General features: G+C 40.9%; 1 protein-coding gene across 1 annotated transcript; it reads right to left on the bottom strand.

The window, feature by feature from the left end:
* Positions 1 to 1,739: 1,739 nt before the first annotated feature.
* On the bottom strand, positions 1,740 to 19,063 carry LOC146694402 (protocadherin Fat 4). Its single transcript, XM_085430544.1, has 16 exons — positions 18,884 to 19,063; positions 18,473 to 18,713; positions 17,942 to 18,283; positions 15,588 to 16,498; positions 15,300 to 15,474; positions 15,003 to 15,183; positions 14,611 to 14,861; positions 10,171 to 14,502; positions 9,962 to 10,063; positions 8,350 to 8,651; positions 7,753 to 7,838; positions 7,461 to 7,640; positions 5,494 to 5,621; positions 5,185 to 5,399; positions 4,851 to 5,106; positions 1,740 to 4,595 (listed from the first exon to the last, which is right to left on the bottom strand). The coding sequence occupies exons 1-16, from the start codon at positions 18,935 to 18,937 to the stop codon at positions 3,241 to 3,243; spliced, it is 9,111 nt and encodes a 3,036-aa protein (XP_085286670.1). The 5' UTR covers positions 18,938 to 19,063; the 3' UTR covers positions 1,740 to 3,240.
* Between the last annotated feature and the right edge of the window lie 3 nt (positions 19,064 to 19,066).

Here is a 19,066-nt window from a genome sequence, read left to right on the forward strand (position 1 = left end):
ACTATACAGGTCATCGGATGTTCAAGATGGGCTTTACATCTTCCAACAACTGCTCACACTGTCAAGGCAATACACCAGACAATTACATCCACGCTCTTTGGTTCTGTCCACCAGTGCAAAGGTTTTGGCGCGAGATATGTGAAGACTTATCAAAGTGTCTGAAATGTAACATTCCAACCTCCCCCTTAGTGTGTTTACTGGGCAGCTTAGATAATGTCACTTCAGAAAAGAATATAGCCCATATGATTTTCACTGCCCTATGCATAGCCAAGAAAACAGTCCTCATGAACTGGAAAAATAAAAATAATCTTAATTCTAACCAATATAGAAATTATCTATTAGATTACATTAGTCTAGATACAGCCTCTGCCACCACATCAGATCAACTGCTCTGGACTCCTTTTATCAGCTCCATCACCTAGTGGGGGTGGGGGGTCATAATTTGGTCCCGCCTTCACTGTTGTGATTGGTGTGGGGGTAGGGACAGGCTTAGGGCGTCGGGGGGTTCCCCGGAGGCATCTTCCTTGGGGGGCTCAACCCGGGGTAGCGGTCATGTCCGGTTGGGGGCTCTGTTGGCTCTCAGGTGACTGTTTCCTCGCGGCTGCGTGCAGCGGGGCTAGGGGAGGGTCTGTGCTGACGGACGTGGGTTACTGACCTGGTAGCCTGGCTGGCCCTGGGTGGGTCCGGGATGGGCATGAGGTTCTGGGGGCGCGCCGTCTCTGGGCTGGGGCCCGGGCCGGGCCTCGGGGGCTTGGATCCTGGTTGGTGTGTTGCCGGGTTGTGGGCGGGTGGGTGCATGGGGGCCCGGCCCTGGAGCGGGGTGCCGCCGGTGCGTCGAACCACCTGGGGGGCTCTTCAACTGGTGGGGGAGATGGTCACATCTTGCAGGAGCTTTCCTCTCTTCAGGAACTCTCTCTGCAGGAGGGGGAGATACAGGAGAGGTGGAGTAAGATCTCAGCCTGGGCGTTTACTGTCTTATGTAGTCTGGAAGATGAGTGGATGGTGGGGTGGGTGCAGTTTTCTCTGTGGTGGGGTTGGGTGGACTGTCCCGGGCTCTGTGGGGCCGGGAGGCGCTGCTGCACTGGGCCCCGGTCTGGATGGGCCTGGGCCCCCTTTCCCTGGTGGGTCGCGGAGTGTGGGAGTGCCTACTGGGGTCAGCGGGGGAGCTGGCCCCAGGGAGGGGTTACCTGCCCCTCCCTTCCTTCCCTCCCCATCTCCAGCTGCCTCTCTCTTCCCGCTCCACCACAACCACCCACACATGCAGGGCCTTGGAGTAGGGGTATGTCACCAGGGTGCAGAGGAGGCTACCCCCCCCCCCCCTCTGTCCCCTTCTGGCTGCCTCTGCCTCAATTTTATCCCACAACTTAGACATTCACATTATTCACACTCTCATTACACATACATATAGGATCTTGGGGGTGGGCACAATCACGGAGTCCAAATTACCATCAGGGTGTACACCTCACCCGTGGCGTCGTTGCCCACCTCTCAATTTTAAATACACTTAGACATTGAGGGCTATCAGGAGGGACTATGCGCTTACCTGCTGCTCCTTGGAAGGTAGCTCCATGCCCTCCTGGGTTTTAATTGCACCTTAGAACACACATGCATCAACACTACAATGAGCGGGTGGAGGGAGGTTTGGAGTCTTCTCCCACCCCCATTCTCTGCAGCCTGCTGGAGCGGGAGGGCTAGGTGGCCTGGGGCTCGGTCACTCAGGCACAGCTGGCGGCCGGCGGAGCTCACGGGCGCGTCACTGCAACTCCCCCTGGCTTCTGCTCCGCGGCTGCTGAGTGAACCCTCATCTGGGACTCTCCTCAGCTCTTACTGGAACAGTGGCGCGGCTGCCCCTCTGTTGGTCTTCCATGGTTTCTTGTGTTCTGGGGGCCTCTGGATGTCTGGAGTTTTGATCTCCTCCATACCTGCTTCACACCCTGGAGGACGGGGCTGTGGCCCCCCCACACTCCCTAGCAGATCGTTACATGGAGAAACCTTTGGAATACAAGCGCGCTGATCCACACAGGTATGCACACGGGTGTTCACTGCTCGTAGACCCAAATTACACCTTTCTTGGCTGCTACTTCGAAGCACATCTGTCCTGCGTGCTGCACAACAACATTGAATATTTAGTATTTACTGCTGTTTACACTTAGCTAGATTAATGCGATGGTGTTGTGTTTAGTATGTTGCTTTGTTTTTTGTTTTTTTTGTCTTTTTTTGCTTGTTTTCTATTCTTCTCTCAACAGGTGATCCAGGAGATTTTTATTTTTTTTCTCCCCCCCTTTCTCATTGTCCCTCTCCCCTTCTGTTTTTCCTTCCCTTCCTCTTTCTTTCTCCCTTTCCTATCTCTCACTCATGACTGTCCCGTCTGTAACATCTGAAAATAAAATATAATAAATAATAAAAACAAAGATCGACCAAATGGACCAATACGGCAATGCCACGATGATCCATTTGGCAAAGTAAATCCATTGGGTATCCTTGTTGGTCTTCAGACAACAATTCTGATGGCTAGAGAACCAAATGGGACAGGCGAAAAAAATAAAATAAAATAAAAAAAAATAAAAAATAAAAGAACGTACATACCTGGACCCGCCTACTATCCTTGGAAATGTAAAATGATTGGCTAGAATCTAAAGTGTATCACAGCTAAGGAAAAAAAAGCACCGAAATAAAGCACCGAAATGTGCGCTGCTTTTCGGTCTGGGTACTACCGTTTATGTCAGAACCGGTGCCATCATGGCACCGGATACCGGTACCCATCCCTACTCTTTAGTATAAACCTTCCTTTTGCATGTTTTAACTAGTTCCCTATTCCCAGTATGCAAACAGCATCTTCGTGCAGCATCAAAAAACTGATTAAAAAACAATCGGTGAAAGAAATATGTCTAGATATTGAGAACAATTTGAAGCCTATGAACAATTTTATTGTCCATTAAGATTAAATGCTGTTATTGATCTATGTGTGTTCATATAAAGTGAACTGTGAGACAAAATCTCTGGCTATTCTGAAGATACATAATTAACTTTTACCTGACAAGTCTTTAAAGATAACCAGCAACACATTGATGAAGTAAAAATGAACAGGTTCTTTGTCCACTCAGTAATTAATTTATGTTGTTATGTTATTGATCAAGTAGACATTTTAACTATAGATAATAATATCAAAAATTCTAAAATGTGCAACAGTTAGACTATCCAGATGAAACCTTTGTTAAATCTATATGGGTGATATGAAAATCAAATAATTTCTTCTATGTCACTTTGCATGTCATTACTATTACTGGCTTCACTGGATAGGCATGCAATATCTTCAAATACAGGGGCATAGCTGCTAAAAGGTAGGTGCATATTTAAAATATTTTCCCACTGCTCAAATATACCTAAGGGAATACTCTCTGGGTTGAAAGGTAGGTTCTGTTGTTGCCTTAATGAATGGTCATGTATGTAATTCCCACCAGTGACAACAGAAAACTGTCTGAACTCAGACTCTGAGCACATAAGCACGCCTTGTGTTTCACTATCACATGAGTCATCCACCATTGTGATTTGGTCTGTGACTGCACATTTCAGAGCTGACTGATGCAATGTTTTTTTCACAGGTGTGTTTAGCTTGCTAATTTCTTCAAAAGTGAGACATTGCATTGGCTCCAGGAATTCTGGCTGTATGAATCTCTTTGTGTAACAAGAATCTGTCTGCTGGGACTGTTTTGAATGAAACTTATTCAGCAACTGTTCATTTATCAAAGTAACATTTTGAGGCTTTGGGGAGCTTTTGTCATCACTAGAGCTTTCTTTCTTATATCCTGCAAACAGCATCCTCAAATCTCCCCACTGTTTCGGATCAGCTTTCACACATTTTGAGCTGTATAGATGCTTCTGCCAGCTGAGTTTCAGTGAGGTATCATCTGAATGAAATGCACTACAGATGCTGCCGATTTCATAATACTCAACCTCACTCTTTGGTAATGGCTGAACATTTGACAGACTGTTATCACAGTATATCTCTACACTTGACTTTGACTGATTGGTACTCATGAGGTCAGGTCTGTTCCCTTTTTCTGGTGACAGAGCTTCTGTGGGCATTGTGCATTTTCGTTTGTCATCAAACGAAAATGCTTTGTTGTCTGCCCCATGCTCTGTTTTCACTGGTAAGCTCGCACTCTGACATCTTGAATGAGAATGTCTTACTTTGTAAAGGCCAACACACATTACTGCAATCACCAGAATGGCAATGAGAGGAAGAACCACAGCAATGAGCCACAGTGGCAGGTTGCCTTGCATTTCAGAGCAGTGATCATGGCTATCCTTTGTGGAGATGCATATATCACAGAAATGGTCAGTAACATTGTGTAAACAGATGCAGGAGTTGTTCTGCACACCAGGTTCACATGTCCAGTGATTTTGACAGTGTGAGAGACAAGTCCTGCTGGGACCATCCTTCTCAGAGCATCCTGAAGCGAGGCAAAAATGCGGAAAGCTGCAGTTGGTCTGGGTGAGAGTAGAGCTTGGCCTGACATCCACCATTATGCTGTGTCCGCTGACAGGCAGAGAGTAACCTGTCACATTGAAATACTGCACACATCCACTGAACCCTGTCATAAAAAACAAAGAAGGTTCAGAGGTCCACTTACTTCCACGTTACTCCTTCAGTTTAACTTTACTGGTACATGTTGCTTTTAGAGTGATCAGTTTAAACAGGTAAGAAGATCCAGTCTGATTAAACAGTTATCCAAAACTCTCATCAAGTGCAATGACAAGACTGTATGCAGTGTATATTTTCTGGCCTTCATTTCACATGTTGTACAAAAGTTGGCATTTTAAAAACTGACTTTAAGAATAAACTTTACCTGATTGATTGACTGTTTCTCTTGTGGGAGCAGCACCAAGAGTGATCTTTTCTACGCTAAGTGGAGTGAGATCCATACTTTGGCCAGTGATGTTCAAAACTGGTTTACCATCCACAGAGAGGAAAGTGTTCTGTCCCCTGCTGAACAAGGAGAGGAGATGCCAAACTCCATCAGCCACAGGACGGTCCACAGAGAAGTCTGACAGGTGTCCCAAAAGTGCATCTTCAAAAATGTAGACAGGCTTCTTGTCTTTTATCTGAATAAAGGGGAAAAACAGTTTCATACTTGAATATAGAATACAAGACGTGTATATAGTTAAATGAATTTCACCTACCTTCAGCATAATATATGCTCTCTGTCCACGGATAAACATCAGCACACCATCATGTTTGGTCTTGAACTTGATGTTAATCGTTTGTTGGTCTCTGTTTAATCCCAAATTTTCATCCAAAATCTCTTTCATTAGGTAGTCTCTCTTAAATTTCTCCTTAATAACATAATCAATGTAGTCACTGCCATTAAATTTCAAAACAAGTTCCTCTGACATTTCTGTTTGAAAAAAAGAGTTTAAAAAAACTCAATTTAATCTTCTGCACCTGATTTTAAAACAGAAGCTCAATATCATATGCACTATTATTTATACCTTTGTCACAGTTTTTTCCTGTAAAAGGGCTTTTGCACTCGCAAAAATAGTTGGACCAAAGGTCATGACACACACCACCATTCTTGCATGGGACACTATAGCATAATGACACTGCTGCTCGAGGACACCTAAAGATAAACAGTAAGACATTATATATATATATATATATATATATATATATATATATATATATATATATATATATATATATATATATATTAGGGGCGCAACGATACACAAAATTCACGGTTCGGTTCGATACTTTGGTGTCACGGTTCGATATTTTTTCGATACAAAAAAATGTTCATGCATTTTTAATTTGTCATTTATTAAAATTATAAATATATATTTTAACTCAAAAGTACAGTTTTTAAATTTAACCCTAACCCTTGTGCGTGTTTTTTATTTTGACAGCGAATGCGCACCTGCGGACCACTTATGTGCAGCCCTGGTTATTTAGCTCGTCATATTGCAGCCACAGAAATTCTTTTGTCCATGAAACCATAAAGCTGCACTTTCTTTTTGCCTTATAGTCTGATTTGTCATAACTTCTCCGTTTTGTGGTAAGCTTTTCTTTGGCTGTCACTTCTTCACCCTGACCTGTCTTATTTGGCTCAGCAGAACTGAAATGCTTTTACACACTCACTCACATAAGCTCAGCGATTCTCTGCGCGATCAACCTCTCACATGTTTAAGCTTGCTGCGGGAGATTTCACTTGTCATGTTTGCATAGTAAGCTAACGATTAATAAGACGATGTCAGAGGAATTGGTGCACAAATTATCATCACTCACAGATCAGTGCTGTCGCTCTCTATACACAGTTCGCACAATTGCAAAGTGAAAGCAAAAAAACAAGCGCAAATTCAAACGCGACTTCAATATGTCACATATTGACAGTGGCTCACCGATGCCAATGACATAATTACCCAGCTACATTTCTGAAAGAATGCAGAAGCATTGACATATATTTTTCCTACAATAGCCCGACGGGCAGGGCAGAGATAGATTTTGGTAGCCGGACTGAAAAAATCGCTAGCTCCGGGACGTCGGGCTAGCGATATTGCGAGCCCTGTATCTGATTGAGGAATCACTCATCTTTGGAAAAGAGAGTTTATTACAGAGAAATGGCTCTTTCCAAAATAAAAGCTATACTATCCGCTTCTTCCGGGCTATATTCTCAGCAGCATAAGGAGAATCATGTGCTAACAGCTGTCTAAATGACTCAGCTAAAGTTAGTAGCATGCTTGCTTTTTTTTGTCTGCTTCCACTTGTCTTTGCACTAGGATGATGTCGGCGTAAATGTGCAGTCATATTCGTTGTGTTCCCACTAGTGCTTTCAGGTTAATCTCGTTGAAATGACCTTAACGCCACAACACGGCAAATCTCCGTTAACGAGCTACCGCCGATCGCTCCGTGCATGGGGCTAGACGGCCAACACGTTAACGAGCTAACTGCGCTAACACACTAGTTCCCACCAATGTAATTGAGCATTGCATGGCACATCCAACATACTGTTTTACTTTAGTCCATGACTCGCTTACCTTCAGGGTCATACGTCACATGAAAACCAAAATAATTCCAAACGCCAGAACTGAATGAGGGTGGGGGAGGTGCCCTGCGCTCTTCCTTCTGACTATGCTGCCTGTGTTGAGCGCTCAGTGGATCTGCGCTGGACAGTGCAGCCTAGGCGGAGTAGTCGAACACAGATTCACTGAGCGCTCAACACAGACAGCATCGTCAGAAGGAAAATTGATCAAATAAATTACAAATGTTGTATTGTTCGATACATATGCGTACCGAACCGAAAGCACTGTATCGAACGGTTCAATATCGATACGAATATTGTTGCACCCCTAATATATATATATATATATATATATATATGAGCTCAAATATGTATCAAATATGTATTCAGCAATGTTTAAAGTATAAAGACATCTACATGCACTAATTTTAATAAGCCTGCCTGTCAAAGATGTTATATGCCGCTAGAGCCATTGAGGGTCTCAGGAGGATGCCATTAACATGAAAGTTTCGGATACATCCAACAAAGTCATGGGCTCTTATCTGAGAAGGATGCACTAAAATAGCTTCAGTAGTTCTTAATCCTCCAAAGGTCATATTACTGTTGCCAACATCAAGTGTCCTATTTGGCGATAAAGACAAAGAAAGAAAAAAATTGAAAAATGAAAAATATTGCTTACATGAAGATGAAAATTAGAAATGAGGAATATTCCAATTAAATATTTCACTGCTACCTTTCTGAAATACTTCCATCATTCGTTGAAAAACAGAATCTATTGTTTTCGTCATCCGTGCAGTTGTCCACATGCAGTGAACCCATCTGTGAAATGCAATAAATAATAAAAAGATATATGAATGTAACTCAAATTCAATAAAACATGCTAATGTATTAAAGTACTCAAATTACTTTTTCAATGAAGAAACAAAACATTACTTCTGCAGTTCAAGTAAACAGTCATTTTCTTATTTAAATGAGTAATCCATTGATAGTAGACATACTATTAGCCACTTTGTTGGGTTCAACAGTCAAACTCATTGTTAATCAACTAATCATGGCAGCACCTCAAGGGATTAAGGCAACAGAATGGGAATGTAAGATGATTTAAATTACTTTAAACATAGCATTGTTGTTGGTGCCAGTTGGGCTGATCTAAGTGTTTCAGAAACTGCTGATCTAAAAGATCAGTATACTCAGAAGTAAATGTATTGCTAAGTTGCTCATGTAATGCAAAGTACTCTAATGAGTAAACATTTCTCTGCAGGCAACCCTGTGACCTGGCAGTTGGTTTTTTTCGTTGTTGTTTTCTTATACTGATATATTTAAAACTCACACTGCCAATCCTCCTGGCAATAACACTGTGAAAATATCCATCTGCAACTTGCTTGTATGTTTGCAACCTCACAGGTCCTGAACCCAGATCATAAGAGAGATGTACTGCTCCATCCAGTATCTCCAGTGCAAAGAACTCTCTGCTGTTTGAACCTCCTGGATTGTAGAGGAGGAGGGAGTCCCTCTGCATTGTGGCAAACTCCAAAGAGATTAAATTAGTCCTACGATCCAGTGGTGGAAACTCCATGAAGGACAGCTCCTCAAAGCCATAACTGTGATCCTCACACCGGACTCCACTGACTCCTAACATAAAGATGAGTTCCATATTATTTTTTCCCATTTAATTCTTAGAAAACCTCTTAGCATATTTCATATATGCGCATAAACAGATAGCATATATAGCCACTGATATCACCCATTGAGGTCTTAGGCTGAGCATTTTGCTGTTGCTATTTTGGTGTTTTGAAACTGTATAACAAGCAAACGGTGGATCTTGCTGATAATGCAAGGAATACTTCATATAGACAAGCTTTATCTTTCTTCTGGACACTAATATGCATCATAGTTTACACAATTAATCTCATCTTATATTCAGTATGACATGAAACTAGTGGCTCAGCCGGAATCTCATGAGGAAAGCTTTCATAGACCAAGCGAGTTGAGAACATCTTTTGCACCCAGAGGAGTCACAAACTGGTACACATGACAATGAATGCAGATTTAAGTCAATTCTGTACTGGTTTCACTTTTTAGACCGAAGCTATGTATGTCTGCTGTGGATGAAAATGAACACACACACACACAAAAAAACTGCCGTTCTTTAAATGGCTACTTGACACTGGCTCCAAAAATCAGTCTGTTCCCATTGACTTGTATGTTTTAAAATAATCAACTTAAGGATAAAATGAACATGATTATAGCCAGGTACAGAACATGAGTTTGGTCTCAATAGTTAATTTCTCTTTTTTTTTAACCACTGTACACCACCTTTGGTGATACAACCACTCTTGAATTTTGTTAAATTTCAAGTTAGGGGTAGTCACTTTGATTGACAGATGTGTTGACAAAGTTACGAGCCATAAAGTAGAGGCCTGTACATCAGTCAGTGGATAAATGACACTTTGGTACCCATGCTTCGACCTCAGTAAATATTTTTGTGTTGATTTTATACTTATTTTGTAAATTGTGGCCCCAGTTAGAGTCAAGAAGGAAAATAAAGCAGGGCATGCTTTAGGCCTGATTTAGATCTTTGTAGAGCCTACAGTGTAACCTACATGTGTCCAAGGGGACTGACGAGTTTGCACTTATGTTGGAGGTTACATTGTGAAGTTTCCAGTTGAAGCATAAATTAGGTGTTAGAGTGGGTTTACCTTGTGACTGACGAGTTATTACTCTTCCTGGATTAAAAATGATGCTAAAAAATGCTCAGCTTAAAGCTTCACAATGAGACATAACTAAAGAGTGGGTGTCATCAGCTTTGCTATGTCCATCATTTGTATACAGTTTGTTACAAGCAACCCTTTTTTTCTAAATATATGCAAGAAAGTGTGTCTTTCCTAAGATTTTACACTTTTGTAGACAAATGTACATCTAGCATTATGTATCATTCTTACCAAAGTGACAATTACAAGAGAATCCTGTTTGTGAATTAATGCAGATACCATGAACACAGGGTGATGATTTGCAGTAGTCTATGAACTCATCACAGGTTTCTCCTGAAACAATTAAATTAAAAAAAGAAGTTTTATTTTAAAAAACAAATTAACAGTTGGTTCTCACATATTAATTTTTTTCCTATCTATCTATACATGAGAAAATGTACCTCCAAATCCAGGCACACAGTGGCACTGATATCCATCCTCGGAGGGGATACAAGTCCCACCATTTTGGCACTTCACCTTCAGGCATCCATTGACATCAGCAGCGCAGTGGGAACCAGAGAAGCCAACCTGACAGTGACAGAAGAAACTTCCCACTGTATTCACACATGTGCCTTTATTCTCACAGGGATTTAGCTCACATTCATCAATTTCTTCTTCACACAGTGAACCAGTAAATCCGGACGGACAAGTACAGTTAAAAATCTCTTTCTTTGGTGCAACAAAGATGACCGCTACACTTTCAAGGACAGCAACCTCCTGGCTGATGTAAATATTTTTGTGGCATGATGCTCCATTTTGACAAGGGCTGCTCAGACATGGATCACTGGTGATGTGAGAAATTGTCACATTGCTCTGAGCCTCCAGTAATTTCTTGTGTCCAGATGATATACCACTCGCCACCTCTCTGCTAAGGTACTGACCGTTGTAATTTTTGACTGCAGCCAACAGAAGGATTTCCCACCCAATATGTTTGATTCCAAATACATGAGTCTTAGAGGCTTGTAGGTTAAACAGACTGTCCAGAGCTTTTACGAACCTCAAATAGTTATTAGACAAAAACTGCTCTACTGAAGATGATGACAAAGAGAATAATATACAATTGTCTATAGAAGCATTTGTAAAACCTTTGTAGTTAACGTAGACGCTGTTGTTTACGGGAAAGTGCAGCTGGTCTGTAGCTTCAATGGAGATGTTAAACGTAGCTTCGCCTTGAAAGGGAAAAGACCACAGCTCACATGTGCCATTAAGGATTGTGAACATGTGAGTTGGCCCACTTTTGATGGTGCAGTTGAATCTGTCAGACTCATCCTGATCCTCAGGATGGACATTACCAATCATGCCACCTTGGAAAGAACTACCAAAATATTTCACCTCAATAAAGATATTTCTTGCCATTGAAGGGTTGTCGTTTTCATCCACAACCCGGATGTGGAAGGTTGATGTTGATGATAGTGGCAAGGGAAATCCTGAATCCCTGACAGCCACAAGCACTTGATATGCAGAGATTTGTTCCCGATCAATTGGGCGGGTGGTGAGCAGAACTCCATCAGGAGTGAGAGAAAAAGCACTGGCCACCGAGGAGTCTAATAACCAGTACATAAAAGGGCCTTGGTTGGGTGGTAAATCAGAGTCAAATGCAGTTAATTTAGTGACTATGGTGCCTTCAGGTTGATTTTCTCTCACATGAGCTTCAGTTGATGTGAGTTTGGGGGCATTGTCATTAATATCACCAATAGTCACAATGACATTAGTAGTCCCAGTGGCTGGTGGAGAGCCATTATCTGTGGCTATAACAGTAAGATTATAGACTGGCCAGACTTCTCTGTCCAGTGGAGAATTCACAGAAATGATACCATTAGATGGATCAATAGAGAAGGAGAAATTGGTGTTTCCATGCTCAATGGTGAAGAAGAAATGATTCCAGTTAACAATGGAGTCCTCGTCCACAGCACTCACAGTTGCAACAGATGTCCCAATTGGGGTGTCTTCTGTAACATTCGCCATATAGCGGGGAGATGTGAACATGGGAGCTTCATTTGTGTCAATCACACTGATGTGGACAAAAGTCTCATCTATATCTGTGCCAGTAATAACACCAGAGTTCTTGGCCAGAACTTTCAAAACTACATGGCTGTTGCCTTGTTTCCTCAAACTATTGGTCGTATATACGTCTCCAGAACGTTCGTGAATTTCAAAGCTCTTTTTTTTTTTCCTGGCAAACAAAAAGTAAAACACTTGACCTTCAGTGCCTCGGTCACCATCTGTAGCCATCACTTTTCCAACAACAGTTCCAATAGGCACGTTTTTAAGTACTGAGAAGTTAAATTCTTTTTTGATGAATCTAGGCGTGAACTCATTAACATCTGAGATTTGGATGACAACATGTGCTAAACTAAATAAAGCATGTCCTCCAGTATTGGAACCTTTGATTGTTAAATCAAACATCTGCTCTTGCTCATAATCAAACATGGCCAAAGTGGTGATGGTGCCATTTCCTGAATCAACTGCAAATTTATCTATATGGCCACCAATGAGAGAGTAGAATATTTGTGCATTTGCACCTGAGTCAATATCTGTGGCTGTTACATCGAGAACATTCGTTCCAACAGCTGAGTTTTCACGAACTGATGTTATGTACTCTGAGGATGAAAAGACTGGGGGATTGTCGTTCACATCCATGACTAACACCGTGACATTTAATGTGCCAGTTTTAGAGAACCAGCCCTCATCTTTAGCTTTAATTTGGAAATGATAAATACTTTGTTCTTCAAAGTCAAGCTCTCTGATCAGTGTTATCAGTCCTGAAAATTCTCCCACAGATAGTGGTAAAAATTGATTTTCTGGGGTAATGTTGTATGTGATCTCCCCATTGGGACCATAATCCCCATCTTCTGCTTGAATATTTCCTATTACTGATCCTACAGGCAGGTCCTCAGGGACAGAGAAAGTAACATAAGATTCGCTAAAGCTCGGAGTAAATTGATTCCTCCCAGTAATTTGGAAAGTGATTTCAGCTTGGGATGTTAAAGGGGGGGTGCCCTCATCTTCAGCCACAGCTATTAAAGTGAGGATCTGATTTTCATTCTCTCCTAAAGTCTGATTTAAAATTAGTTTTCCAGTGTCACCTTGAATCCAAAAGAAATCAGATGCATTTCCTCCATTCAAAAAATACTTAATGCTACTATTGCCATTGACATCCAGATCTACTGCTGTAAACTGGACCACCTCACTTCCCACAGCCAGGTGATAAGGAATAGCCATCAAGGGTTGTAAAGGGAAAAACATAGGAGGGTGGTTGTTGTAGTGTTCCAATCTTACTCTGATAGTGACATTACTATGTAGGGGGATACTGCCACGGTCAAAAGCAGTAACCATAAATTGATAGATTTCAAAATTACAGTCACGTAACATCATGGGCTGCTTTGTATAGATTTCACCAGTGGTAGCGTTCAGCCAAAACTCCTCATGTGGAGGGTCAATAACATAGAAAATCTCACTGTTTTTCCCAATGTCTGCATCTGTAGCAAGAATCTGCAAAACAAATGCCTCTTCATCTTTTGTTTCAGGGAGGATAATGTTATAGAAATGTTCAGAAAATACTGGTCTGTTATCATTGACGTCTAAAATGACTATAGTCACATCTGTGCTTATACTCCATGCTGAATCATTTGCACTTACTTTAAAGATATAATGATCCTGCATTTCCCTGTCCAAAACTCCTTCAACGGTGATGTAGCCAGTGGTGAAATCAATATTAAAAAGCATGTCATCACTTTGCTCAACTATCAAGTAATTAATCACTGCATTGGCATCAGTGTCATCATCTGTAGAGGTGACTTTTATAATTGTCTGTCCAACAGGGGTATCTTCAGACACCTCTGTGAGAAAAATCTGAGAAAATAGAGGGGCATTATCATTTCTGTCTAAAACAGTGATGATAACAGTTGCTTTGTCTTTGTGAAGCATGTTTTCTAGTTCTTCTGCTTCAACTGTTAAATTAAATTCAGGAATATGTTCTCTGTCTAAACTTACAGTGGTACTCAAGTAACCATTTTCAGGGTCAATTGTGAAGAAGTTACCGTGGTTTCCGTCTGTTATGTTGTATTGCACTGTGCCATAATAGCCAGAATCTGCATCAATTGCAAGTACATCACAAACCACGGTAGGCGGGGAGTTCTCAAAAACCTCACACCTGTACTCAGCTTGAGTAAACTGTGGGAAATTATCATTTGCATCAGTGATGTTTATGTGAATTTCAGAAAAAGAGGAGAAAGGAGGCAGGCCTGAGTCTCTGGCTTCTATCAACAAAGGAAACTCTTTTTTGCTCTCAAAATCCAATGGTCTCTCTACTATCAGGGCTCCACTTGAATGATCGATGTGAAACATGTTTTCAAAGTTTCCAGAAGCGAGATAAAAAGTGACAGGTTCAGCTCTAATACTCAGGGCAGATACCACAGCCACCAGTGTTTCCACTCGCTCATCCTCTGTGAGGGAATAACTCAGAACATCCACGTTCATCTTTGGGAAATCAGCGGTGTTCTGAAACCTGACACTAATAGTTGTGGTGTCAAATTTGGGATCTTCCCCAGAATCTTCCACACGCACAGTGACAATAACATCATCCACTGACTGTAGAGCTGCTGAAGTGAAAACAGTGCCACTGTAAGGATCGATTGAAAACATATCAGAGCTTTCTCCCTGTAACGAATAATGTAGTTCTGCATTGATCTCAGTGTCGTCATCTAATGCTCTCACTGCACAAACAACAGAGCCTGCAAAAAAAAAAAAAAAGGGGGGGGGGGATAATACAATATTAATACGATTGCCAATATTACCCAGAATAAAACATATAGCTGTCAAATAGAAAGGTAATCTCTCACCTGGAGCTAACTCGATTGGCACATAGGCCACATAAGGCCCATTCATAAACTGGGGCCAGTGGTCATTAATATCTCCAATAAGTACAGTAACAAGCACAGAGCTGGACAGAGGCTGAATGGGATGCTTATCACTCGCAGTCACTTCCAAATTGTAAATGGCCACTGTCTCCCTGTCCAGTATGTTTGTTGTAAATAGCTCTCCAGATGTTTCATCAATGGCGAAAGGCACATTGAGGTTTTCCATAGAATAGCTAAACAAAACAAATAAAAATAAAGCAGTGCGCTATGCAAAACCCTGAAAGTTACTCTAATATAACACAGTCATTAAATTCAGAAGATTATCAAAATACTATAAAAGCATTTTGTTTTAAGAAACAAATTATCACATTTACCTTACTTCCCCACTGACACCCTCGTCGACATCAGAAGCGATTATCACAGCAAACACAGTGCCTATAAGACTGTCCTCAGGCACTATGGTGTTGTAGACTTCCTCGGTAAACTCTGGGTGATTATCATTGACATCGTCAACTATGATGTGCACAGTCAAAGTGCCTGTTAGGGATGGCAGTCCTTCAAATGACAGTGGAAGTCATCATCAAACAGTGTGAAGTGAGTATTAGAAAAACATAGACCATTATTTCCATACTGAATTAAGTATCGTGCAATTTTATTTGGATATAAGTTACCTGAATCAACAGCAGTGATGGTGACTATATATAGCGACTCCTTCTCTCTGTCTAAGGTGTGCAAAATATGAAATGTGCCACTGGGAGTGATAGAAAATAAATTATATCCATTTCCTTTCTCTATAAAATAGGTAAGCTGACTGTTGTTTCCTAAATCTTCATCCAAAGCTGAGACCTGGCAAAATTTTAAAAACAAAAAGAAAAAAACAATAACAGAATATAAATAAATAAATAAATAAAAAGACAAACATTAAAATGCTGTTGTTTTTCAGCAGAATTTTACTGCACCTGATATGTTAGCTGAGTTGGATCCTCCTCATTCTCCTTCACATGAATGGTCAATGTTTCTGGAACAAACTGGGGTGCAAAGTCATTGACATCCATCACTGTGATATGGATTGCAGCACTAGCAGATCTGGGTATGTTCCCCCGATCTACAGCAGTTATCATCAATGTGTAGTTTGAGTCCCTCTCTCTATCTAGTTCATCCATGACTGTGAGAACTCCTCGAATTATGTCCACCACAAATGGACCAATCTGGGCCAACATGTACCGTACTTGTCCATTGGATCCAATGTCTTGATCGTGAGCCTGAACCTGCAGCAGGCTTGTTCCCCTGGGGATATCCTCTCTGACTGTCAGGTTATAACTGCTTTGTAAAAACTCAGGGTCATGATCATTCACATCCTCAACATGCACTGTGAGTTTCATAGTGGTTGCCAGCATGGGTAAGCCTTCATCAGTAGCTATTATAGTAACAGTCAGAGTATCTACTTCTTCTCTGTCTAATAACTCCTCCAGGTATATCTTTCCACTTCTGTTATCAATGCTGAATATCCCACCGGAGGTGTTTAAATAATACAAAACCCTCCCGTTGGATCCAGCGTCTTCATCCTCAGCATGAGCAGTTATTACAACAGAATGCAGTGCAGTGTCTTCTGGTATACTAACACTTTCGGCTGACACAAACATTGGAGCATTGTCGTTGACATCTTCAGTAATCACAATAACACGCGCTGTACTTGTGAATTGTAAAGATGCAGGCTGGGCACAGTCATTGGCTGCCACAGTCAGATTGTAGTAGGACTGTCTCTCCCTGTCCAGAGGTTTGTTAAGGCATAAGGTACCAGTTGAATCTGTGACAAACACTTCCTCGTCGTCACCACTGATCACTCTCAGTGTCATTTTTCCATTATCACCTTGCAGACAAGAAAATATAGCATGTAAATTATTAAAAAGGATAAAATGGGTTTAGACTTGTTGTCAAGTAAGATATCAGTTATAGACATCGATTATAGACCTTTCTTGGAAGCATAACTAAAAATGATAAATGCATTATATTATACTTTCTGAAAACACATTTGTATCATAATCCTTATATTTTCATTGCAGTTGTCTTAAACCTGTATAAATCGAAGGGCAAAATGAGGCGCTTGAATGTGAACTGTGAAAAATGTGTGGTTTTACATCAATGACTTACAGGGCTAAAGTTCAATCTAGCTGCTGATTCCTTTCTGTCATTTTATTTATATGAAATATGTTTTCTTAACAAATACACTATTCCACAGAATACTTGACAACAGCCTCTCATTAACTTTATCTGAACAGTGAAATACAGGGATGGTTATGGGTGTGATCCCCACTGACTAGATGAATGTATAAATCATTTGCTTGAGGAGCAGCTCCAATAAAATAATAATAATAATAATGCAATGCGGATAGAATGTATCCTGTATTACTACAAATGCAGGATTCATTTATATATTTTATGTAATATAATGTACAGTCATTGGCCATTTTGTTAGGTACAGCTGTTCAACTGCTCTTTAACACAAAGGAATCAGCCAATCACATTGCAGCAACACATTTAGGCATGTAGACATTGTCGTGACAAACTGCTGAAATTGAAACTGAGTGTCAGAAGGCAAAAGAAAGGTGATTTAAATGGTTTTGAATGTTGTGTGACTGTTAGTGCTGGATGGATCTGGAGACCATCTCTAAGGTTTGCAGAGAATGGTCTGAAAAAGAGAAAATGTCCAGTGTGGCAGTTCTGTTAGAGAAAATGCCTTGTTGATGCCAGAGGTCAGAAGAGAATGGCTGGACTGCTTCAAGCAGAGACAGCAGGACAACTGTAACTTAAATAATCACTTGCTACTACCAAAATATTTAGAAGAACATTTCTTCTGCTCTTCTACATACTTCAAAACTTTGAAGCAGATGGGTTACAAAAGCAGGTGACCACACTGAGCGTCATTCCTGTCAGTTAAGAACAGGAAACTGAGGCTAAAATTCACATTGGCTCACCAAAATTGGACAACAGAAGATTAGGAAAATGTTGCTTTAACCCTTTCGTGCATGAATTATGACAACCTCAATCAGGATTGTTTTCTTAACATCTTGTCTTTTAAATGCCCACTTAGGTGGACAACATCACCTTTGGAGTGGGTGGCAGGGTATGGAGTGACACATCAGTTTCCAATGTAATGGTTTATGTGCAAGTACACACTGACACAAATACAAGAAAACGGCCTTTGAATAGCTGTCCAATGTAGTGATCACTATGTGTAAAAGGGTTAAGGTGAAAGTAAAATCCATTGAACGTATGATGGTAGTAACATTTTATATTCACTTTGCACACTTACCCTCATCTTTATCTGACACATTCAGAGACAGGAAACAAGTTCCAGTGTTTGTGTTCTCCAATAACACTGCAGAAAAGGTATCTTGACTGAAAACAGGGAGGTTGTCATTCACATCTAGCAAATTGAAATACACCCTGATACCAGATACCTGCAGATCCCCCTGCTGCGCCTCCACTGTGAGAATGTAGAACCTTTGTGCTTCAAAATCCAGGCTGCGGGTTAATAGGAACTCCCCCGAGAAAGGGCTGAGAAGGAATAGGTTCTCACCGTCATCCTCCTGAACTGAGTATGTGATAGCTGTGAGACTCTCAAACTGTGTTTCCACTTTTCCCACAATTGTTCCTGTGAACACAGTGGAAATAAATAAATAATAAATAATAATAATAATAGTGGATTGAGCAGCAAAGTTATGTCAAAATGGAATAATTTGAAGTATATTTGAAATGGGGACCCAAAGTTACACATTAATATTTCAAAAAATAATCTCTCAGCTAACATGCATATGCGCTTACATGGGGAAAGATGACTAACCTGGTAGTGTGTCTTCTTTCACTTGAAACGAGTAAACAGTTTTGAAGAAAGCCATCTGTGTTTGCCATCTGTTATGAGGGTGTAGGCTTACTTCACCATGCTCCAGCACAGCATCAACAGACGAAGGATACCAGGAGGGGAGCGTATGCTGCCCTAGTATGATATCTGCAAGCTCCCTCACACTACTTACATTCACCCTATTTCCAGATGAAAGTTTATGAGATGATGTAGTAATAAACACCTGAAGAAGGCAAGGAGTCACAGTTTCGAAGCAAGCATAAATTGTCAACTTCTGAAGTAATGAAATTATTGGAGATATGTAAAATGTGCTGGAAGCCTTAAACACAAATAGACATCTAAACAAAATTTGAAGCCAGTTATCAAAACACATCAACCAACAAGCCAACTTACCACAAAGTGAATAATAATAATTATATATTTCCTCCTACATCCGGTAGAATCCATTATAAAGTTTACTTCTTCAGCACCTCTTTGTTGACCATAGTTACAAAATCAAGTAATAATAGCACACAAAACAGACGTGGCACTAAAAGGTAAAATCCCATAACTGTGCAGCCCCCACACAAGCCCAAC

The sequence above is a fragment of the Copadichromis virginalis genome, linkage group LG14, assembly GCF_057382275.1.
Source record: "Copadichromis virginalis isolate Kocher_CV1m ecotype Utaka linkage group LG14, C_Virginalis_male_GT1.1, whole genome shotgun sequence".
Taxonomy (NCBI): Eukaryota; Metazoa; Chordata; class Actinopteri; order Cichliformes; family Cichlidae; genus Copadichromis; species Copadichromis virginalis.

Coding starts and splice junctions, on each gene's coding strand:
- LOC146694402 (XM_085430544.1), bottom strand. CDS start 18,937: ATGGATTCTACCGGATGTAGGAGGAAATATATAATTATTATTATTCAC. Junction 16,499..17,941: donor TGTGTCAGATAAAGATGAGG/GTAAGTGTGCAA, acceptor CTTGTCTGCAAG/GTGATAATGGAAAAATGACA. Junction 15,475..15,587: donor CAACTCAGCTAACATATCAG/GTGCAGTAAAAT, acceptor AAATTTTGCCAG/GTCTCAGCTTTGGATGAAGA.